Here is a 24809-nt window from a genome sequence, read left to right on the forward strand (position 1 = left end):
TCTCCAGTCTGTGTTTGCCCAGTTACATACTGACTTTACCAACTGAGCCATCGGAGAAGCCTAGACTGAGATTTTGCTGGCGGGTTGGGTGGGAAAATGTTTTTTTTTTGACCGGGTCGGGAACGCGCCCTTTCCCAATGTTGGGTCTGTCAACGCTGAGCAGACCCGACCGGCAGTGGCGGGCGACCCAATTAAAATCATTAGCATCTAGTTGACAGATGCTTAACAGATTTTTTAACTTGCCTTTTGACTTTAACTGCATGACCACAGGAACCACACTGTCCGGGGACCACAGCTGTCAATCTGAGGCGTGAGTTCAGTGGCCATTGCTCCAGCTAATTACTTGACCGCTTCAAATGTACAGTAAAAGCTCCCACCTGACATCATCACTTTCCTCAGCCACAAGTTGTTTCTCAGTCCATTTCCAGCACAGATTCTGTAGGCTTTCCACTTTCCACTCTCCATCCACTCTCCTCATTGGAAGAACTCTCTCACCATTGACAGAATGCTTCTGTCATCTCTACTTCACCTGCCATCTATTCCATCAAACATGGGTGCCCTTTATACTGTCTCACCTTGGTCCTCCGAATCCGACCACGATCAGCCCCAACACCAGCAGCACCGACAACAACACCAACCTTCTCCGCAATCACCTGATGCTGCACAGGACACAGGGCAGCAGCACCCGAGCATATTGCTGCCAGGGATGACCTCACCATGGCCAGATTTACTTCACCTGACTCTGTACACAGGCTGCCACATGATACGCCAGGTTGGCACCACCCCACACCAACACCATAAAGCATCCCTACAATGTCCAAGCCATTTCTTTTACATTCACTACCATTGTGGGGGGTACCGTTATGTCTCACCATTCACTGCAACTCACTGAGCCACTTCCAAAGGTGCACACAAATCTGTCCAAGAACGGAAAGTGTTGAAAATAAAGATTTCAGTGTAACAGCACATTAACAGAAACTTTACATTAATACTGCGGATGCTGGAAATCAGAAATAAAAACAGATAATGCTGGAAATACTCAGCAGGTCAGGCAGCATCTGTAGAGAGAGAAACAGAGTTAACGTTTCAGGTCGATGACCCTTCGTCAGAACTGGAAAAAGTTGGAGCTGTAACAGGTTTTTAAGCAAGTGTAGGGACAGGGAAAGGGGAGGAAAGAACCAAAGGGAAGGTCTGATAGGATGGAATGCAGGAGAGATTAAGAGACAAAAGGATGATGGTGCGAGGCAAAACCTTTACATGAACATTGGATAAAACACCCAAGTGGCTACCCTTGTGTGTTAGTTGGTATGATTGCACTAAGATGAGTGTGAGGGATGGCTCGTGAGATGGGGATGTGATGATGTAGATAGAGGGAAGGATGGGTGGAGGCGCAAGGTAAGTTGGTGTAAGGATGTGCAGGAGTAGGAAAGGCAGAGTGATGGAGATGTGATGAGAGGCACAGGAGGATGACGGTGAGTGTGGCTTTGCATTAACATTTCGTGATCTAATGAGATCATTGAAAGGTTTGCATCACTGCGGCCAGGTCCTCCTGATGATGTCCCTGCTTGTGACCTCCTCTGCAATGTGCAACCACATGGGAAGGGAAGAGGACCTCCCTCCATAAGCATATGGAGGGAGTCATGGGAGAACCTGGGTGCAGCCCTCGGCCTCTGTGGTGATTGTCAGTGTTTGCAGCACTTCAATGCTGTAGAACATTGACAGCACAAACGTCAAAAGTAAGGTGGCCATGGTCCCTTTAAGGAAACCGGCTCAAGACGCGTCGTGAATGACGCCGTCAGACCCGCTTCTAATAAGGCCGGGAAGTGCGCTGGGTGGGCTGAACAAGCCCCATTGAGGGAAAGTCATTTTCCAGAGCGGGTTGGAGCCAGCAGCGGGGCCGCGACTCGCCACCGACATTGCCTAACCCGGACCCGCCGAGGTGAGGAAAATCTCGGCCCAAATGTTTAATATTGCACAATTAGAGCATTACTTTGAGAATTGCAATGGAACAAAATTAACTTATAGAATACCTTATAATCACGCTGTTAGAATCTCTCAAAATCGAAGTTGAAATGTGATTGATTCCTATCTCCATTCAAATGCTTTCTGCTGTGGAATGTGTACTGAATAATCCTGCAAAATCCCGTGCTGACAGACATGGCTATGAAAAGAGCCCCTCTGACCAAGCAGAGTCTGGTTTACAAATTGAAGGCTATTTGAGCTGGTATTTTTTATTGTTGTTTTGTACAGTGATGGTTACCAACACTGCACCTGTTGGAATGTTTCTCCAACAGTGGCTGGTGCCAACCAGCCCTGGAGTACAATTAGCCATCTGACGTTATTTACAGATGGTACGAAACCAGATTTTTATTTAGAATTTTTAAAAGTTACAAGCTCAAAATGTTTTTGAGCAAGTCTGACTAAATGTGAATGTTTGACTTGGCTAAAGAGGGAGAATTTAGATTTGTGTGCTCCCTGTGCCAGTGTTGATCTAGAGCGAAGTCTGTTGTGTTGTGTATATGACATTGGCAATTTGCATATAGCCTCTATTGAATTTAATAGAGCTGCGCAGGGACACACACAGCTCCTCCCTTTGTCTGAACGGCCTGGCAGCGAGGAGACTTGGTGCGGCTGGTCTCCATTTGACAAAGAAATTAGCCTCATTTCAAAAAGTCATTGTGGCGTTTTATTTTTAACACTTTATTTTAAAATAAAACACCCCCACTTCCAACTTTCTGTTGTGCAGCTGCAGACGCTGTCTGCGTTCCATAGAGCATAGCAGAACTTCGTATATAGGTAGAGCGCTGGTGTACAACTAACGGTTGTTGAACAGTTTGGAGAACTAATAACCACAGGGTAAAAGTTCTGTGTTCCTTCAGTACCCGAGTTCTTCATAGATGTGTAACACTAACCACAGTTTTAGTGGTGTTCTGTAAAAGAGTTTTTTTTTTTTTAATAGTAACTCTTGTCAAAGTTGCCAGTCAGATTTTTAAATCTCCTGTGATCAGGACTGGGGATGGAAGGAAGAGAATGAGTTTGTTATGGCTGTGCTTCTGTCTTTAGGCACTGACTTATGACCTAGGAATAGGAGTAGGCCAGTTAGCCCCTTGAGCCTGTTCTGCAATTCAATGAGATCATGGCTGATCTGTGACCTAACTCCATATACCTGCCTTTGCCCCATATCCCTTGATACCTTTGGTTATCATTCTCTGATTTAAAATTAACAATTGACCTAGAATCAATTGCTGTTTGTGGAAGAGAGTTACAAACTTCTACCACCCTTTGCGTGTAGAAGTGTTTACTAACTTCACTCCTGAAAGGCCTGGCTCTAATCTTTAGGCTATGCCCCCTAGTCCTAGACTCCCCAACCAGCGAAAATAATTTCTATCTACCCTATCAGTTCCCCTTAATATCTTAAACTTCGATCAAATCACCCGTTAACCTTCTAAAATCCAGGGAATACAACCCTAATTTGTGTAATCTCTCTCTTTGTAATTTAAAACTTGGTGTCCAGGTATCAATATGGTAAATCTATGCTACACTCCTAAGGTGTGGTGCACAGAACTGCTCACAGTACTTCAGATGTGGTCTAAGTTATGCTGAATCTATATAAAGCACTGGTTAGGCCACAACTGGAGTATTGTGTTCAGTTCTGGTCACCACACTTTAGGAAGGATGTGAAGGCCCTTGAGAGGGTGCAGAGGAGATTTACCAGAATGGTTCCTGGGATGGGGGATCTTGGCTACAAGGACAGGTTGGAGAAGCTGGATTTGATTTCATTAGAGCAAAGGAGGTTGAGGGGTGATTTGATAGAGGTGTACAAGATTATGACCGGTTTGGAAAGGCTGTTCCCACTAGTTGATGGTACAAGGACTAGGGGGACACAGATTTAAGGTTTTGGGTAAGAGATACAGGGGGATGTGAGGAAAAACTTTTTTATGCAGCGAGTGGTGAGGACCTGGAACTCGCTGCTGACGGAAGTGGTGGAAGCGGAGACACACACACTGTTTTCAAGGGGAGACTGGATAGGCACTTGAGGGAAATAAATTTGCAGGGCTACGGGGATAGAGCGGGGGAATGGGAGTGACTGGATTGCTCCGTAGAGAGCTGGCACGGACTCAATGGGCTGAATGGACTCCTTCTGTGCCGTTATGACTCTATGACTCTAGACTTTGTATAGCTGTAGCATAACTTCTACCCCCTTGTATTCTAGTCCTCTAGATATAAAGGCCAGCATTCCAGTAGCCTTTTTGATTATTTGCTGTACCTGTCCATGACATTTTAATCTATGTACAGGAAACTCTCGTTTAAACGGCACCTAAATATCCGGAATTCTCTATTAACCAGCAAAATTCATACTCCGAAAACACCTCAATAACCGGCAATGTTGCCGAGTCCGAGTCTCCCGCGGTGGCCGAGTTAGTCAGTGGGGCTAGTTCTCCAAACTGACACTACTCGGCTTCTTGGCACTGTCAGAAGTCCGAACACCTCAATAACAGGAGTCTGACTCTTTGCTTGTTAAAAATAGCCTCAGTAGATAACCCTCTCAGTCATCCGGAATTTTTAATCAACCAGCACCATCCCGGTCCCGTCGGTGCCGGATACCAAAGAGTTTCCTGTACATGGACCTCCACCGTTTCTAGCTTGTCACCATTCAGAAAGTACTCTGTTCTATCCTTTTTACGTCCAAAGTGGATGACCTCTCATTTGCCTACATTGAAATCCATTTGCCACAGTTCTGCCCATTCGCCTAATCTATTAATATCTCTTTGTAATTTTATGCTTCCATCTACACTGCTTACGATGCCGCCTATCTGTGTCATTGGCAAACTTGGACCACTAGTCACATCCTACCAATTTGAGCACCTGCCCATTATCCCTATTCTCTGTCTTCTGCCACTCTGCCAGTTTCCCAACTAGTTCAATAATTTGCCTTTAATTCCATGAGCTTCAACTTTAGCTAATGGGGGACTTTATCAAATGCCTTTCAAAGTAAATAACATCCATAGACATTCCCCTGTCCAATACTTCAGTCACCTTTTTAAAAAATTCAATCCGGATCATCAGGCATGACCTACCCATAAGAAATTCATGCTGGCTCTCTGATCAGCTGAACATTTTCAAGGTGTTCAGTCACTCTATCCTTAATTATAGACTCTAGTAATTTCTCGACAACAGATGTTGGGCTAACTTGTCCATAATTCCCTGGTTTCCCCCTCTCTCCTTTCTTAAACAGCGGAGTGACATGCGCAATTTTTCCATTCTAAAGGAACAGTTTCCGAATTGAGAACTTTGAAAAATTATAGTTAGGGCATCTGCAATGTTCTCGCCTACTTCCTTTAAATCCCTGGGATGGAAACCATCCAGTCCTGGGGCTTTGTCACTCTTCAGTGCCATTAATTTCTTCATTACTGTAACTTTGCTTAAAAAACTTTGCCTGTGTTTTTTTTCTTGGTCTAAATTAAAATCGGGGCTAATTTTCCATAGCCTCCTCTTCTTAGGCAGTCCCTCGGAACCGAGGATGACTTGCTTCCACATTAAAAATGAGTTCTCAGGTGATTGATGAGTCCAATGCGGGACCTACAGTCTCTGTCACAGGCGGGGCAGACGGTGGTTGAAGGGGCGGGTGTGTGGGGTGCTTGGGTTGACGTGCGCTCCTTGCGCTGCCTGCGCTTGGCTTCCGCTTGCTCCCGGCGAAGAGACTCGAGGTGTTCGGCGCCTTCCCGGATGCTTCTCCTCCACTTTGTGCGGTCTTGGGCCAGGGATTCCCAGGTGTCGGTGGGGATGTTACACTTTTTCAAGGCGGCTTTGAGGGTGTCCTTGAAGTGTTTCCTCTGCCCACCTGGGACTCTCTTGCCTCCACCTCCACCATGTATCTGAATGTAAAATTCTTTATAATGTAATTTTAAATAAACTTGACTGGCTCCTTTGCTTGTAAAGAGGGAATAAATCTGTGTACGTATGCTCATCTGCACATTCAGAAACCAGTTATTCCTACTGAATCCATGCTTGGCACAGTGAAATGAATGAGCAAGATTATTGTGTATTTTGTAAAGGCAGAGGGAACTACATTAGCATCAAGTTTCATAAGTAATGTTTGATTTATTAATTCCACAAAACAAACTGGGAATTGACTCTATTTCCCATTCATTTGTTCATCGATCCAGACATTTGCCATCAAGTGATTTTTAAATTTAAAAAAGAGGTCCAAAAGTGCTTTTTGTGCCAGAAGTGAAAAGCTTACGGTTTTATTGGGAATTCAGTCAATTCTGAGGTGCAGCAACAAACTTTAATCCTAAATCCTGGTTACTTTTTACTGAGGCCAAGTGTCTGAGGAGGGGAATTCAAGGGGACCTTTATTGTTCGGACACGTGATAGGAATGGTAAATCTGAGATATGTTCACTTAAAAGATATCTTGCTCAAATGGCATTTGCAGGTTTCTTTGCACATGGTGGGAAAGCCAGCATCTGAGGTTAGGAGCGACCATTAGCGCTGCCTCCTAGACACTCATTCCTTCTGTGAATCATTGATTTTTTTTTAAACAATGACTGCAGATGAAACCACTCAGTGTGGCTTATGGAGCAGTTCCACCCATACTTGGGGATATGAGCAACAACTGCAGTGGATTTTATGGGGTTATCCCAATCTGCAGCCACAATGGCAGGCCAGAATGGGCAGCATCCTTTAATTTATGAAGAATCTCAAAAATAAAATGGTAATGGGAACACTGGTTAATGGTGACTGAATAAGTCCAGTTTCATTTAATCAGTTGGGATTCCAATACTTTTACTGATGATTTTGGGTTTACATTCCATGATTCTGTTCATTTTTCTATGAAAATGGAAAACCAGTGACCTTGGTTACTGAATTTAATTAAAATTGAGTCTAAATCTTTCCTTGGTTGTAACAGTCAGAGTTTAGTATCCCTCAAACGGCACCCAGTCTTGCCTTATCGAGTTACCCTGTTTGGAGAGTCTCAGCAACTTGTATTCTATTTTAAAAGTGGCTGTATAGTGGCAGATTTCAGGATCATTTTCTCTTGTAAAACAACAGCTGAGAGATGCCTCTTCTACAGCTGGAACTAAAAGGTTCCTTGTATACTCAGCTTTTTATATATAAAAAAAAATCAGTAAAATCTTTGGGGTCAGGATATCTTGGAATCTTAAAAACTAGACACCTGACAGCTTTTATACACTAGGCATGGTCTTAAGAATTTTTTCTCATTTGAGGTGCTTTGCTAGCAAACTCCAGTACAGGTAGACTATCCTTTATCCGAAAACCTCTAAAAACCGAAAGTTTTTTCGTTCAGCATAAGTCGTGCGCACGACATGACCAGAGTGGCGCACGACTTACGCTGAGCAGGGCAGAGGGTCACAGAGTTCCCTCCTGGGTAGGAGATTGCAGGCCGAGCCGGGCAGTGTGAAGGAGGTACCGGGAGAGTGAACCCAACAATACAGCGGCCCGTCCGATAGCTGCAGCGGCCCGTCCGATATTCTTTTTTTTCCCACCCCCCACCCGACCCGAACCGCGGCCCGTCCGATATTATTTGCCCCCCCCCCCCAACCCGACCTGATTTGCAGGCCAGCTTAGTAGGAGTCAGCCGATATCCGGCTTTCCAGAGAAGCAGGAAGGGGATTGAGACACGGAACAGTCGCAAGAGGTAGCCTGAACTTTTACAATTTATATTAAATACAAATTTCCCAGTCTTATAATAATACCTTCTGAAATCCGAAAAATTCTGAAAACCGAAACTCAGCTGGTCCCAAGGCTTTCGGATAAGGGATAGTGTACCTGTATTACCTGCAGATTTCCCCCCCCCCCTCCCCCCCCCCCCCCCCCTGCCCATTTCTCATGAAGTTGCTGATCCTGCAGGGGAATGGGTTCTATGGGTAGAAGTCACTCAAAGACTGAAACCTTGGCTAAATCGGCATTCTACAAAAATGAGCCTGGGCACTGAACCTCTGAGGAGTTATTCACAGCTTCACCTGATACATTTCACACTTACTTAATTGCAGCAGGCGGATGCTGGACCAGGACCAGGAGCTGTCTGCCCTTTGCCAAGGCCATTTGTGGCAACCCTGGCGGAGATTGGCTAGCTCGACCCATGTCGGGAATCAACTCTGGAATATGTGGTCTGTTTTGATTCACTGCCACCTGTATAGTGTATCTACCTGCTGGAGGGGAGGGGGTGGGGAAGCACCCCTCAGATGTTTAGCAGTTTTATTTTTAATCAATGCTCCTTTGTGTTGCTTGCACTGTCCTGGGACTGAAACATGCTAACTCTTTACTGCAATCACTGCATCAGTATTCTGTGTGTATGCCTATTGTCTGTTCTGGTCATCTTCGTATACCAGTTCAGATAATTAGAAATACTGTGTTGAAAATTAAATCAAAGGAGAACCTTTTTTTATTTAAAGTGTGTGCTACCACTAATCTTTGAAGAAGGTTTAAAAACTGTGTTGAGTGACTCACCAGGTTACTCTACAGGATCCAGCATTCTTTGGTAGCAGTTTTTGCACCTTCACCTAGCATTATTTGTTTTCTGCCTCTTTCTTTCCTGAGTGCACTGATGTATTTGGTCTGTCCATCTTTTGGCAGCTCACCCAAGTGGCCATTCTTCATGGATGAGAGTGCCAACTGTGGAGGGGCACCACAGCCAAATCTGACGCTGTCTTCACCTGATACCCCCACATATACATTTTTCAATGGGGCCACTGGGGTAGTTGTCAGAAGCAGAAACCCTGGCCACTTCCTCTGCTTCTCTTTCCCCTTCCCCATTCCCTGGCCCAAGGTTGCTGAGGTCAAGTGTAGTGTACTTTCTGCTGCTCCAGCTAACTCGGCATGGGTCATACCTGCTACTCTGTGTTTGGCTCAGAACTATACCTTTACCCACTGAACCATTGGGGAAACTTCCTTCCAATTCAAACTCCAGCCCCCTCCCACCCATCCCATTCAAAATCCAGTATGATTTTGTTATCAGACTTGTTGCAAATGATAAGCTTCAAAGACCTGTAACAAATTTCAGAAAGGGACTTAAAAGTTGGAGTGCTTGAGTTAAGAGAAACGCTAGTCATTATAAAAGTCTCGACATAGATAGACATGACTGGTGTATGTCTTTACATTCGTTACTGTAAAAATATGTTGAATTTTTGATCAAACTGTACATTTAAGGTTAATAGTTTAATGGGTTGGGTGCTGCAAATTACATTCTTGTATACAGTTCTTGTAATTTCAGCTGCTAGGAAGGGATTTGTGGGGTGTGGAAGTGTAGCCTGCAGGCTTGCAGATTAATTTCTATGGGGTCACGTTTGGGTCGGAGTTCCGGCGTTCTACGCATGCTGCGGCAACAAAATAAATAAACGTTTATCTCGCCCAACAGCTGAGAATCACCGTCTGGTCGCTGTGCACCAAATCTGTATCTTATATCAAGTATCCCAAGGCCTGTCAGCACGGTAAGTGGATGAGCGATCCTGTTTTGAAGGATGATAAGTATGAATTGAGCAGAATTGAGAAGGACGTGTTGTAAACCGGTTATTGATTCTGCTTATACCTACAATCCTCAATGTGTTCATTATTTGGTCTCTTGCTATCATTTGTACAACAGTTTCTGATTTCTTATCCCATTTTGGTTTTTTTGGCGGGGGGAGGTGGTTTACCAAAAACCTTTGTCCAATGATATCTGCTTGGAAAAAAAGTGAATCTTGAAAGGTAGCATCCCAGAAGGGCACCCTGAATCCTGATGTGCCCACATCACAAAACAATGGGGCACTTTTGTCTGCCTGCACTTTTTTTACTTCTTGCAACTTTGCTGATCTTAACCAGGCTGCTTTTTGAGAAGACTGGTTTCCCATACAGAGGAGAGATTGAGTATGTGCCTGTTCCAGCTGACCTGTGTCTCTCCTAGAGGCTGGTTACATAGTAAAAATTGGCAGGGACGAGGGAAAGAGTAAGAAACAGCCCTGAATGGTTGAAAAGGAGAAAATTATTTAAGAAAACAAATTTTAGATTAATAGAATTCACTAATTGGATTTTGTAATTCTTATACGCTATTACCCTTGTAATCAATTTTCACTTCTCCGAGAAACCAGTCAATCTTAAGTAGGCTTTCATCTTCTGTATTGAGTGACAAAGGAAAGATTGTGCAATACTGACTTTAGCCACTAGGTGTAGTTGGCGCCTTTGAATGCTGTGGATTATGTTTCGGCTTTGAAAGATATGATGAGCAGAAATAACAACAGAAAATGCTGGAAATACTCAGCAGACCAGGCAGCATCTGTGGAGAGAGAAACCGAGTTAACGCTTCAGGTCTGGCCTGCTGAGTATTTCCAGCATTTTCTGTTATTTCAGATTTCCAGCATCCGCATTATTTTGCTATTGTATGATGAGCAGAACTTGATCATAAACAATTATTTAGGGTCTACGGCACAGATACAAGCTATTCAGCCCAATTGGTCTATGCCGCTGTTTATGCTCCACAGGAGCCTCCTCTCGCCCCATTTCATCTAACCATATCCTTCTACTCCTTTCTCCCTCAAGTGTTTATTTAGCTTCCCCTTCAATGTATCTGCTATTTGCCTCAACTACTCCTTGTGGTAGCACATTCCACATTCTTACCACTCTTTAGGGAATTCAGGAGTAACTTCTTTACAGGAAACTTTGTGCTATCCGGCACCCACGGGACCGAGCTACTGCTGTTGCCTCAAAACTTCCGGATAGACCAGCGTCAATGTTATCAGATAGGAGCTTTTCATCTCCGTATCTGACAACAAAGACTGTTGCTTAGCAACAGCTTGTCAGCACTCGGCCCGTGGCTTGGAAGCGTCTCTGAAGCTGTTGCTAAGATACAGAGACGCTTTCTAGAGCCTGCCGTATCTGACCACAAACACTTGCTCAGCAACAGCTTGTAAACACTCGGCCCAGTAGCTTGGAAGCGTCTCTGAAGCTGTTGCTAAGCTACAAAGACGCTTTCCAGAGCCTGCCTGTGAAAAGAATGCTAGGAGAAGAAAAAAAACCTAACCAAAACGGCTGCTGATTTCTGCCGTTAGATCGAAGTTGCTGGACATTCAACCTCCGGATAGCACAGTTTCCTGTACCTAGTGACTATCTTATAATTATGACCTCTAGTTTTGGACTGCCCACAAGTGGAAATGTTTTCTCTGTCTACCCTATCAAAACCTTTCATTATCTTAAAGACCTCCAATAGGTCACCGATCAGCCGCCTTTATTGTAGAGAAAAGAGCTCCAGCCTGTTTAACCTTTCCCGACGACTATATCTTCTCAGTTCTGCTATCATCCTTGTGAATTTTTTTTTTTTTTGCACCTCCACCAATGCCCCTATATCCTTTTTATAATATGGAGACCAGAACTGTGCACAACACTCAAGGGTATGGTCTAACCAAGGTTCTACACAAATTTAAAAATAACGTCTCTGCTTTACAATTCTATCCCTAATTGACTTGAGTTCCCTTGGGCTAGGGAAGAGAGAAATTAGTCAAGGTCCCTAGTGACCTCTGCTTAAAAAGTGCATGTGGGGATGCTGTGTGCAGGCAGAAATGGACTTGGTTCTGATGCTTTCCATGGTTCAATAGCCTGCTGACATTCGGTAGTCGTAACCTAATCTACCTGGCAGGAAACTGATGGGATTGGATTGGCCACCTGCTTTACACTTCCAATGGGGAAAGTAAAATCGGGTAGGGTGTAAAACGGGCGGCCGATCCAATCCCATCCCATCAGCTTCTCGCTGGGAGGATTAGGTTAAAATTACACCCTCAATGTTGAGGCTTATACATTTAGAATGGCCAATTGGGTGAGATATTGGGGTTGCCAGTGCCCATGGAAGTGTAGCTCAGTGCCCTCAGGAAAGAAGGGGATAAAATTGGGGAGGGTACAAATAAGTGTTTGAAAGCTTGTTTTTAAAAGGTTTTATTAGAAGTTTTGACCCTCAAATGGCTTTAGTTTAACTGTAGGTGATTGTGTGGAGGATGGATTTCCCTGTGTAGCTTCTTTTAAAACCCTGTAAGATTTTGGCAGTCTGATAAAATGCCACGCACTAAATGCTTGTTTATGGCCTCAGGGATGGATTTCACCAAGGACGGCCGCTATATGGCACTGGCAGAGAGGCGAGACTGCAAGGATTACATCAGTATCTTTGTGTGCAGCGAGTGGCAGCTGCTGCGGGTAATTAACTTTTATATTTTTAAAAAACACACACACACATTGTTCCTCTTCGAGAGCGGTGTGACCCAGTACTGATCCTTACACTGTGCATGTTGTTCCGGAACCTTTCCATTAAATTCGTGCTCAGTTTCAGGAGCTTCAAAAAGTGCGCTGTGCCCATGGAATACTATTTTTCCAAGCACTACATTGGTGGTATACCAGGAGCAAGGTCTTGTTCATTGAGGTTAAGGGTTTCCAGTGCTAGGGAATGGAACATTTTTCCTCCCCATTTTGCACCCAGTGCTTGTGTCGAGCAGTTTGAATCGTGTACAGAATGGGTTGGATGGCAGGTTAAGCTGCTTTTTATATCGCTCCAAATAAATCGACTCCCTATTACACCAATGGGAAATGTTCAATTTCTTCCCCAGCCAGCCATCTGAGCAGGACTGCCAATCCACGTGGGCTGTGGATCCGTACACTTCAGGAACTGAGCTTAGACTGCAGCCTGTAGAGAGATTTTTATGTCATTATTCTGGACTGGATTTGAACCCGTCCCAGAAGAAAGAGAGATGTACTGTAAGCCATCATGCTGCCCGCTGCATAGTATGATGCAGCATTTTATTTGCATTCCTATAATGCACCTCCCAGCATCTCTGAGTTGCAACGCCCAAAATGCTGGAGTCTATATATAATGTTTGTCGTCTTCTATTACCTTTTTGGAGTGTTCCTGTAAGTGGTCTGAAATAATTATCTGTTGTTTAAAATCGGATGTCAGGCTTTTCTAACATTGATTTGGTAACTGTCTTTTATTCATGATCCTCTTGTGTGTAATTTGTTCAGCATTTTGAGCCTGAGACCCAGGACCTGGCTGGTATTGAGTGGTCACCCAACAGCTGTGTGCTGGCAGTCTGGGATTCCTGTTTGGAGGTGAGTGGCAGCTCTGAAAAGGGATATTGCAGCTTGAAAGATGCCTGTCTTTAAAATATGTAAAACATTTTCAAAGTATCTTTGGAGTCCAAGGTGTTTATTACATAAGAAATAGGAGCAGGAGTCGGCCATTCTGCCCCTCGAGCCTGCTCTGCCATTCAATAAGATCATGGCTGATCTTCTGCCGCAACTCCACTTTCCTGCACTATTCCCATATCCCTTGATTCCCTTAATATCCAATGATTCCCTTAGTATCCAATTGATTGACGAGACACGGTCGTAACTGCAATACTATATGGTGAGTTCTTGGCCTTTTGTTAGAGCAGGGAATTTCAACAGGAGAGTTGTCCTGGCCAACATTTATCCCTCTACCACAGACTGTCTGGTAATTTAGCTCGCTGCTGTTTGTGGGACCTTGCTGTGCGCAAGTTGGCTGCCACGTTTGCTACATTATACCAGTGACTATATCTTTAAAGTACTTCATTGGTTGTGAAATGCTTTGGATATCCTGAAGACGTGGTAAATGCTACATAAATGCAAGATTATTTATTTTTCTTTCAACATTAACTGTGGGCGAAGGGCAGAGGTTAGCAGCACAAGCATACAGGTTACCCAATATCGATCTCCTATAGAGGAAAATCAGAGCTGAGTTTGTGCTGCTCTCAACTCTACATGGAATGCCTCTTATTTCTGCACCTTCTAAACACAAATTAGCCATGTATATTTTGATGTATAAAATTGCTTTGTGGGACTGTTAGTCCCCTTCTCTCCCTCAGTACTGAGTAACCTGTGTTGTTCCTTCCAGTATAAAGTTCTCTTGTATTCACTGGACGGGCGCCTGCTGTCCACCTACAGCGCGTACGAGTGGTCTCTCGGTGTGAAGTCTGTTGCGTGGAGTCCAAGCAGCCAGTTTCTGGCCATTGGGAGTTATGATGAAAAGGTAAGAGATGTGATGCAGGTCAGCGAAATTAATAGCCAACTGGCAGATCTCAGCAGGAATCGGTTAAAACTGGTGAAAGGAAAGTTTAGGACAGATTTCAGAAAGAACTTCTCCACATAACAACTACTTGCATTTATATAGCACCATTAATGTCGGAAAACGTCCCAAGGAGCTTCAGAAGAGCGTAGTCAGATCAAAAATTAACATCGAGCCAAAGAAGGGGATATTAGGAGGGGTGACTAAAAGCTTGGTCAAAGAAGTGGGTTTTAAGCAGGGTTTTGAGGGGCGAGGCGGAGAGGTTTAGGGAGGGAATTCTAGAGCTTGGGGCCTAGACGGCTCATGGTGGGGAAGTATGATCAAAACTTGGAATGGTGTTCTGGGTAGAGGAGTGAGAATTAGACTTGGGTTGAAGACTCAGTTGAGGTGATGGGAGGAATGTACGTGTTTGATTCTAATGGATGAGCTAAAACTGGCCAAATGGCCTCCCTCCACTATATCCAATGTATCCTTCACAGGTGGGGAAGGCTTATGTTTTATAGATGTTGGAACTGGTAGCCATCTGGGAGTTTTGCTTTTAAGCTGGACATGTTTTTAAAGCCTGAATAGCTAAATCTTGTGTACAGAGAGATCTTGATTGTATCCCATATGGAGGGGACCCTGTACTCGGACATCCTTCGATAAGCTGATTTGAGTTATTGGCTTCTGATTAGCCCATTTAAATAATCTAATGCAATTCCCAGCTTGTGCAGATAGACTGGCTGATGAGGGAGTACAGCATCGCTTTCTCAGTATCGCATGTCCTTTGGCCATTCCAGTATTTTAATTAAAACCTGAAGTCGATCTGGAGCTTTAACTGTTCATTTTCCTACCTCTTCCCATTTGTATGTATAAATTAACATGTGGGAGAGTCAAAACTGCATTTTTTTTTTACCCATTCATAAATTAGAGGACCTAGCCTCAAGTTTCTGCTGTTTGAGTTAAATATTTGTGTAATACAGGTATGCTGCCACTTTTGAAATTCTTTATCAGGAACGTTGTGTCATGTGGTGAAAGGGTCTGCTGAGACACATGTAGAAGAACACCCCACACTACCTAAAGTTACAGCAAGTGACATGGCACAGTGTGATATCCTGTGAGAAATGCCACAAATTTCTACACACAAGTTGTGTAGCACACTTTGCTGCTGGAAATTGTGCATCAGAAGTCTCACTGGTCACTGCTCAGATATCGGCCTATCAGTAGCCCTACCTGTCATTGCCATCGTAGTGTAAGCACTAGATTAATGATGCTGATTTGAAACTATTCAAACCATCTATCTACCAGGATCGCTTAGAATCTGTTTCAGAGCTTGGCAGGTTTCACCATGCTGCAAACGCTGACATTGTGCTGGCTAAAATCTGTTCTGAAACAACAACTTGCATCTATATATCGCCGCCAGTAAGTGAACTATTTCAGCAGCAGCTGTGTGTTTGTTGATAGTTACATTGTGACACAAAGTCATTACTAATTGCGTGGACAAACATTTAACTTGTCCGTAGTGCAATATTACGATGCTAACACTTCGTGCATGTATACTGACATGGGAAGTCTACACATGCACGAAATATCGAGCCAGTTTACAGGAAACATGACTCTCTCACCTAATATAGGAGAGTGATGCAGTCTCAAGACCTAGAGTGCACTATAAAGCTGGCAGAGTTGAGCATAGATTTAGTCTGTAGTTTCCTAATCTCCTTGTAGCATCAAACCACAGATACTGACTGCTTTGCCAATTTTCAGTGCACAGGAAGTGGTTTATGATTTGACTTCTTCCTTCCCCCCCATGTTACAATGAGTCCTGCTTTAAGTCATTGTGCAAAAATAGTGTTTTACTCCTTTTCACAATTATTCTAATGAAATGGGCACTTGCCCATCTGATTTGAGAATGGGTAATCCAATGCTCTCATCTGTATTCACTTTCATCAGTTTTTTTACCAAAAAAATTTCATTTATCTATTTGAGCATGAGTCTGTTCCTGGTATTTTGGTTGCACCAAAGTCTTTTTTTTAATAAGGTAATATAGTACCACAAATCCAAGATAATTATGGATGAGGAAAACCATTCTGCCCATCTTTCTTCATCTATCCCAAATGATGCTAAAGTTTCTCCCCCCCCCCCCCCCCAATTGCAGCATCGAATTGGCTTTTAAATGATTCCATGATGCTCCATCTGGGAGACCTTTCCATGTGTTGTTCACTATAGCGGGGATGAAAATTCCTCTGGATATTGGTCCTAAAATTACCTTTTACTAGTTTGAACCTGTATCCCTTTACCCTTCTCTAGCAATTTAATTTAAAGTAATTTTCCAGATTTACTGTTGCTGTACTGTTTGCAGTCTTGTATACCTCTATAAAATCGCCTCTTGGAATCCTCTTCCAATGCTGAAAAGCCTCAGTTTACCTACTGTGCCTGGAATAAAAGAAAGGAGCGTAGACTTTGCCCACACACTTGTTTTCCCTTAACTGAGTGAAGGAAGGTGCCACATTGTGCCCATCTCTGTCATTGGTTGGGAAAATTCCCTGTAGTGTGAAAACATGATTTTCAAATTAGAAGTACAAGTGGTGCAAAAATACTTGCAAGGGTTCAGGCGAGCGCGCATTTGCATGAACAAATTGGATCCATGTGTAACCATTGCTGTCCAAACAGCTAGTGATTATATATTTTTAAAGTAATGCATCTTTTTTTTAAATGTTTAAAATGCAAGCAGATTTGATCAACATCTGAAAGGGAAAGATAACTGCAGTTTGGAGTGGTCACACTGGAAACCATGACCTTTCTCTTTCAGGTGCTCACTGACTGTTTTTCTGTTTTTAATTCAAATTTACTGTTCTCTTCTAAGCCATATTTTAAAGACCCCACGGGTCTGTCACACACACTTTGATAGGTTGTCCAATGCAACTTCTAATGACTTACAGCAGTGGGGTGCTTTGGCGACTTGACTTGCATTACTGCGGTAAACAAATCTCCAGAGGTAAATCCTGCTCTGGATCCACCTTTTTTCTAAGATGTGAGAGCCCCTCTTTTGAAAAGTTTTGGCTCTAATTATTGTGGAATGTTTTGGGTGAAGTGTTTTTTGTTGGAGTAAATTTTAATTGAAATGATCTAACTAGGTAAGAATCATAAACCATGTGACCTGGAAGAAGATTGTGGAATTGGAACATCTCCCAACCATCAGAAACCCCAAAAGTGTAAGTAGGAGTGGTTCTTTTAAATTAAAGGGGAGAGGGGATTGTTTGAACTGGGGAGGTAGCATACCTGCCATTGGGTTAGAAAAGTGTCGGTTTAAGCTGCACATGAAGGCTTGAGCAAATATTCTAGGCAGACACTCTAATGCAGTACTGGGGAATGCCCTGTATCGTAATAGATGCTATTTGGTTGGGCCATTGAACCAAATCCCATCTGCCTCTTTAAGGGGATGTGAAATATCCCAAGGCGCTATCCAAAGGAGAGCAGGGAAGTTCTCCTGTTATATTTTGGCCAAGATTCATTCCACAGCCAATACCACCAAAAAATGACATTCATCTCGTTGCTGTTCATGGATGTTGATGGTATAGAATGGTAATTGTATTTGGTTACTTAATTACTTTTTAGTTCAGCGACTTCTTTATATGAAGCGCTTCAAGATATTTTGACATTATAACATGCTATACAACGGCCCACAATTTGCAGCAGAGGCTTCCCGCGGCGGGCAGATGCCTCCGACCTGTAGGAAAAAAATCTACGAATTTACCTGGTGGTCCGGGAGGTACGGAGATTCGCGCTCCTGGGCCTCACCGGGTACCCGCGGGTAGAGGCCCACATATCCCAGGGGTGCATGTGGTTCGCAAGCGCCCCTGGGATCACGTGGGTCGGCCCAACCAATAAAAGAAGGGAATCCCCATTCATACTTATGGGAGTTCCGTACAAACGGAATCCCCATAAATATGAATGGGGATCGTTTAAAAAATACACGAACACATGAAATAAATAAAAAATTACATATTTAAAATTCATTAAAATGCCATTTAATTAAATATTTTAAACAAAAACTAAATTTTTGGAGACTTTTTATATGTTTTAACAGAGCTAAATAAATTTACCTTATTGGACAGGGTTTTTAAAGTATAAATGAGTGATAAAATTTTATTTTTCTATTTTTAAAACCCTTACGCTGGTAAAAGTGGGCCTTATGCCTTTTACCAGGCGTAAGAATTTTAAGGGCAATCGCTGGGCAGAAGTTGAATTCTTGACATCGCAAGTTCCAGGCTTTCGCGCATGCGCTTCGCACGCCTAAACTCAGAACTTGCGTGGCCCCTACGGGCGCATATGCACCTGTGGGGGGTCGCAAATTACGGCCCAAGGTCTGCCTGCCTTATTGACAATTGTTGTCATTTGTGATGTATGTTAATTAGATTTTAAGGTCTATAACAAATATTACAGCCAAATTGTAATAGAAGTACTTGTGAGCTAGAGTTACATTTCTGTTGCGGTGTACTGACTTTAAAGTAAGGTTTATCCTCTAGCTGGGGATCCGGTTTCTCTAGTGTAGTGTAATCCAGGATGAATGATTGAGGCAAGGTTGGCGATTGAATCAGACTGGCTGAAGAAGTAGAACATGCTATGTGCTGCAGGACTGTTTGGTTCCTTCCCCCTTCAATCGGGATCTGTTTGCTCCCGTTGCTCCCAACGTTCTGCTAGTTTGATGGTTCAGAATAATGAAGGAAAGATGAATAGGATTTGGTTTGTTTTGGTCAGAAGCAGGAGGACGGAATGATTCAGCCATGTTGGAAGACGAGCTATGATCTGACGTATAGTGTGAATATGTAATCTATATTGTGTGTGGAAGGATATCGAACATTATAATCACTAGCTGATCTGCAGAAGTATGAGCGATGCTGGATTTGAATGTCTACTCGGCTAGATCAGACATCTGTTTTGCGATCTAATCCCTGCAAAGTACCAATCTTTGAATTAGCCAAGAACCACCTCAGTCTCCGAACAGACCAGTTCGAATCTTGAAGTAATTGGCTCAGCACCTGAATCCCACATATACTTAAATAAATAAGCATGGCAGCCCCTACTGTTTATGGCCTCCCCAGTTGTCTGGACAGCCTGCGTGTACATTGTATTTTCTCTTGTTTATCTTTAGCTTCATGCAGGGACTGACTAAAGAAAGCCAGCATAAGAAATGTACAAACGACACAGAACCACTAACCCTTCCCTTTTCGCCTACAGGTTATCTATAAGGAGGTAGAAAGCCACCACGGTCTGGGCGGTGATGTCTTGTCCCTTCCTCCACTTGCAACTAGAGGAAGTTCCTTGTTCAGCTCGCAGAGTAAATGTAAGTAATGTGGGGCAGGAATGTTTGATCCGTTTACTCTCTTCATTGGCCTAGGTTAGAGGAAGTGTGAGCCATCTGTTATCCATTTAGTGCTAGCTTTTTTCTCACAGCAGTTGAGTTACTGGTGATATTTGTCTTTTTAAAGTTTTAAGGATTTTAATAGATTTTATTTCCCCCCTGTGTTTTCTGTCAGTTTCCCCACATCCGAAAAGCTGCAGTACAGTTCCACAGATATCGGCAGACCTACAGTACCTCAAAAAAAAAAAAAGTGGCAATTTTTCCTGTGAGCTGAGACAGTGAAGGTTGTTGACGAGGGACATCACAGTCGAGCCTGATCTGTTCCCACCCAGAATTCGTGCTGTTCCGTTTGAAGCAAATAGCCATCCGCAGCAGGAACCCTGCCTCACCTTTCTATTCCCACCTCCTAACCCAGGGTGCTGAGCACCATTGTAGCACTGCTGTGGCTATGGCTAAGGTCAGCTAACTCAGCACAGAGAAGGGATTGAACCAGTGAGGTTCTGGTCACTCTGGTTCAGCTTCCCACTTGCCTTGACTATTTTAGCTTTTAATTAGTTCGGGTTTTTTTTTATTTGTAAATGTAGATATGACATTTTTCACTATGTTCTTATGACTTGAGGACAAGAAGGGAAACTGAAGTAACTTGTGTAAACAATTATTACTTTTCTCTTTTCCCCCCCCATCCCAATTGAATTGTATAAAACTGACTAAATCTAATTTGACTTCCTCTTATAGACTGCTGTCATGCAAAACCACATCTACTGTATGTGAAGGGGGATGCACTCTTGGGAGTGCAGCTGAACAAGGCAGTAGCTACAACCGACTTGCACACTGTTAGTCCGCATAGTTCCCCAGCCACGTCGTTTAGCAGAAGTCTTTTTTAGCAAAGCAGAAGCTTGATGAATTAGCGACTTTGAGTTCTCCTCCTCCTGTTTTGGTATCTGAGCTTGCACTTCAAGCAAATGAACACTTAACGTGAAGCTTCCGACATTGTCATCCTAACCAATCTCCTTCTGATCTGTGATTTCAGCTGAATGATTTTACCTGGAAATGAAAAGGGCTCTTTGAATGTGTGACCCAAGTGGAAGTGACTGTAAAAGGCTGTGGGCTGAATGGCTGGTTTCTGTGCTGTAACATTCTGTACTTCTAGTGGTTTTTTTTGATAGGGGCTGATGCTTTAATTTGTTACTGTTCTTTACTCAAGAAACGGTTAACTTTTTAAATTTGTACATTCAGCAAATCTCCATACTTAACAACTGAAGGACTAAAGGAATTTTACCATTCTAATGCTTTCTTTCCAGTGCAGTCTTTGCAGGGGCCACTAGTTCTAGCACTCTGTCTTTGCCTTACTGATTCTTCTTTCTGTTTCAGATGAGATTTTCCAGCCTCCAGTTCAAGTCCCTATAGTGAAGCCTGATCCGGATCGAGCAAATCCCAAATTGGGTGTTGGGATGTTGGCCTTCAGTCCAGACAACCGTTTCTTAGCAACCAGAAATGGTACGTTAATAGGACCAATATGGTGGGTTAAAGGTAGGGTTGGTAGCTCAATGATTTTAGGCCACAATCCACAATTCAGGGTGGCAGGTTTGAGTGGATGTGTAGACATTTTTGTAGATGGGGGTTTGGGATTAGCACCGATCTTGCAGGCAGTATGGTGTGAACCACACCGAGGGACCAATACATGGAATGGCGTTGTGGTGGAAAATGCACTTTCCCCCTTCTTCCACTCTGCTGTGTTTAAGATTCAGCAGCGTGCAGGAGCCAGATGGAGGCTGGGCACCTCCTGCAGGGAGGGAGGGAAAGACTGAGGCAGAATTATCCTTGGACTGTTCTACTGTGCCTCCTGTCATTTCAGTGCTTGTTCACTACTGTGCAGGAAGCTTCTTGCATAGAGTTTTTGCAAATAGTCTGCAACTTTGTGTGTGTCTGTCTGTGATAAGGTCAAGGTAGTTAATTTTCAGTATATTTTTGTTGGCGACGAGCGACTTGTTTCCCTGCTGCTGTCCTCTTGCCTGGTAGTTATGAACTTGGAGCACTGCAAGTGTCTTGTTTCCTGTGAACAACGCTCGTATACTAAATCATGCAATGCAAAATATATCTCTCTTCACACCTTACCCCCCCCCCCCCCCAATCCAGAGGAAGAGATGCTTTCATGCGATATATAAAAGTTTTCTCTTTTTCTATATTTTATGTTGAACTCTTGAAGTTGAGGGATTATCTGCTAAATGCAGTACTTTCCAACTTTTTGTTGCTCCTTTTCATGTTGATCTTCGCTGCTGCATCAGTCCAATATTTTATCGATGTAGAAATTGTTTTCTTGGGTCACAAACTTTAGTTGAACATCCATTTGCAAAATTTGGGTTACAAATATATATTTTTCTTTTAGGACGCGACTGCTGCCAACGAAGTTGAAGTAGTTGCGTGCGCATTTTGTGTTTTTTCGGTGTTTCGCTAACTGAAAAGAAAATATTGTCGCCATTACAAAGAAAACCTTTCCAGAGAGAAAGGAGGGGAGGGGACGGTGAAGCGATCGCTACTGCCGAACAGAGCCGCATCAGGAAAAGAAAATCTGCGCCAGCAAAACACAGTAAACGTCAATTTTTAAATTAATTTTATTTTTCCCTTCACATGGAGCTCGCGCTCCATACAAATAAATCTCCACAACCCTCCCGTGAAAATATCTCATTAATAATTAAACCAACCCATGCTATTATTATACATTATTAAACCAACCCATAGCTCCATAGATTTAGGCAATATGACTTATTATACATTTGTATTTAAACCACCACCGATTTATGCGCCAAACGCTTCTGCGCAGGTTCTGGTTCGTTGGCAGCAGTCACTCCGTTTCTTTTAAGGGGAAATTAATTAAATACATGCAAGTACCATTACTGTGGCGCTCACCTGTCGGTCCCCTCCCACGACCGTCATTTATGGCCATTTAATAGTTCCTCCTTATTCACCTTGTTGGTGACTAGTACATAGGATTTTTTGGGTGCTTACTTTCTTTCCGAATCTTTACTGACTTTTCTGATGTTTACAGGGTTGTGTGTCGATGAAATCCCAAGAATAGGAAGGAGCTCAATGATCCTTGCCCATAGAAATTGTCTTCCCTATAGATCCACCAAATAAGCAGCAGATTTTATAATCGCTTTCTTTTTTTTTCCTCCACCAGATAACATGCCAAATACTGTGTGGATTTGGGATGCCCAGAAACTGAAGCAGTTTGTGGTTTTGGAGCAAGTGTCTGCTGTCAGATCCTTCCAATGGGACCCACGCAGGGCCCGCCTAGCCATCTGTACTGGCAGCAACAAGGTGTACCTGTGGTCTCCTGCAGGGTGCCTGTCTGTGCAAGTTCCAGCTGAAGGTAAGGGGGGGGGGAAGCTGAGAGGGGCTGAAGACTCGGGGAATGTGTATTTCATATTTTCCTGACTAATGCCGGAAATACTACTGAACTTTGTGAAGAACCTGTGTTGCATTTCTGCTTTCTGTATTTTAACATCTGAATTCCGTTGTCCTTTCTGCAGGTAGTTTCCAGGTTTTATCATTGCACTGGCATCCCAATGGCGACTCTTTAGTGCTGATGAGTAAAGATCAAATGTGTGTGTGTTATTTGGAGACCGCAGATGAAAGTTAACGATGTGCGCTCTGGAGCTGGAGGGTGCAAGCGTGCCCTAGTGTCTGGCTCCAGCTGTGTCTGCCATATCGCAGTGTGTTCCTGCTGAGAGCAAACAAGCATTGTGGACCGACTGCAACAGTACCAACTACTTAGGAATATGGTCTTTTCATCTTATACTGGAAATTTGTGGTTCAAAACAAATGTGAAATTTGCTTTTACAATCATTTTGTGGAGAGATTCAATAGCAAAGCCATTTAAAAAAATAATTGCATTTACAATTTATGTATTCTATAAGATCTTATTTACTGAGTCTTTATTGAAGCCTTTTTTCTTTTTGGGAGTTGATTTTTTTAAATCCTTGTTCTGCCTGATGTTGGACCCCTTGTCAACACTTTCTATAACTGAGACTGAGCTGCTAGGTTATTTGTGGAAAGATGTCCAGTCGCCAATCAATGATGAGCTGAAGTGACCGAACCAGGGGCTCTTGACCAAATCATCATCTCAGATTATCTCTAGATTTGACCTCTGGTGTGTTCATCAACCTGAGCGCTCTCAACTAAATGAAGATTTGGGATCACTTCCGTTAAAAGTCAACCAACGTAACACTTCAAACATACCTCATTGGCTGTAGAGCACTTGCGGAACATCCCAAGGATGTGAAAGGCGCTATATATAAGTGCAAACGAGATTTATCGTGTGCATATAGTTTCTCAAAAGTGCAGACTTTGTTTGAGGTTCTGGGCAACTCCATCAAATGCAAATTACAGGTCATTTATTTCATTGATGTTTATCGTATCTTTGTGTGGAAAATGGCTGGTGCATTTGTCTACATAAGGACCATAGCTGTATTTAAAAGTCAGTGTATGGGAAAAGCTTTTGTGCTGTGATGAGGCATTCTATAAAAGGCGTCTGTTTTTCTATTAATTTCTCCTGACGCCAACTGTCGCAAAGCCTCATTGCACACTTCATTGTAATATTACTGTCCTAATTACTGCTGAGTCTTGCTCATATAAATGATCCTTGACACTCATCAATCCTTTCACAAGTCTCTGTGGTCAGTTCTCTGAACATTGCCGCCCCAATGTCTGAGTTGGTGTTGAGCTATCATAGAATCACACACCACAGAAGGGAGGCCATTTCAGTCCATCGTGCTGAGTAGAGGGAGCAGTCTGCTGCATCTCTTGTATCTTAACTGACTGTGCTTGATACTAACAGTGGGTGGTGCAAAAAGAGATCATGTGTTCCATATGCCAGCAGTGATGCCCCTTGCCTTGTGTACAAATCTTACAAAAGATTTAGTTGAAACTGAAGCCTGTTCTAATAGATGTTTCAGTCCATTGGTTTGCCTGCATAGGGAGGTCAATGTGTTGCTCACTTTAATGCGACATCGTTGGACCCGGACATTGTCCCAGGTCTGTTGATGCTGTGAATGTTTTACTCCATATTGTATATTGTGCAGTTAACAATTTGTTTATTACCTGCACAAACATATTGGTCGGTGTGGATTGTGCATTTATTAGCTGATTCGCAGATAACCTTAAGATGAGGCCCTTGTAATGCATACTTTTGTGGTGAAATAAACGTTTAGCCACATCAAACCTAGATTGGCCGACCTATTGCATAAAACCTATCTTTTTGTTCTTGTACACGTGCAGATGACATTTCTCAACAGTATATGACTGAAACATGACATCACTGAATATTTGATTGTATTATATAAATATTTGTAGCATTGGCTTTATACATAGTTATTTATGGTAACTTTTCTAATAAAATTTATACCAAA

General features: G+C 43.1%; 1 protein-coding gene across 1 annotated transcript in view; it reads left to right on the top strand.

Annotated features, from left to right (window-relative positions):
• The window catches only part of wrap73 (WD repeat containing, antisense to TP73), a 42368-nt gene extending 17559 nt beyond the window's left edge, over positions 1 to 24809 (top strand). The window contains exons 4-12 of the mRNA XM_085967273.1: positions 9381 to 9453; positions 12075 to 12178; positions 12998 to 13084; positions 13890 to 14024; positions 17174 to 17251; positions 19278 to 19383; positions 20773 to 20898; positions 22580 to 22771; positions 22932 to 24809. Coding sequence (XP_085823399.1) covers positions 9381 to 9453; positions 12075 to 12178; positions 12998 to 13084; positions 13890 to 14024; positions 17174 to 17251; positions 19278 to 19383; positions 20773 to 20898; positions 22580 to 22771; positions 22932 to 23041 — 1011 coding nt within the window. The 3' untranslated portion in view covers positions 23042 to 24809. The remainder of the gene's footprint in view (positions 1 to 9380; positions 9454 to 12074; positions 12179 to 12997; positions 13085 to 13889; positions 14025 to 17173; positions 17252 to 19277; positions 19384 to 20772; positions 20899 to 22579; positions 22772 to 22931) is intronic.

Source organism: Somniosus microcephalus, chromosome 25 (assembly GCF_052327205.1).
Source record: "Somniosus microcephalus isolate GS21.2 chromosome 25, FLI_Smic_1.0, whole genome shotgun sequence".
In the NCBI taxonomy this organism is placed as follows: Eukaryota; Metazoa; Chordata; class Chondrichthyes; order Squaliformes; family Somniosidae; genus Somniosus; species Somniosus microcephalus.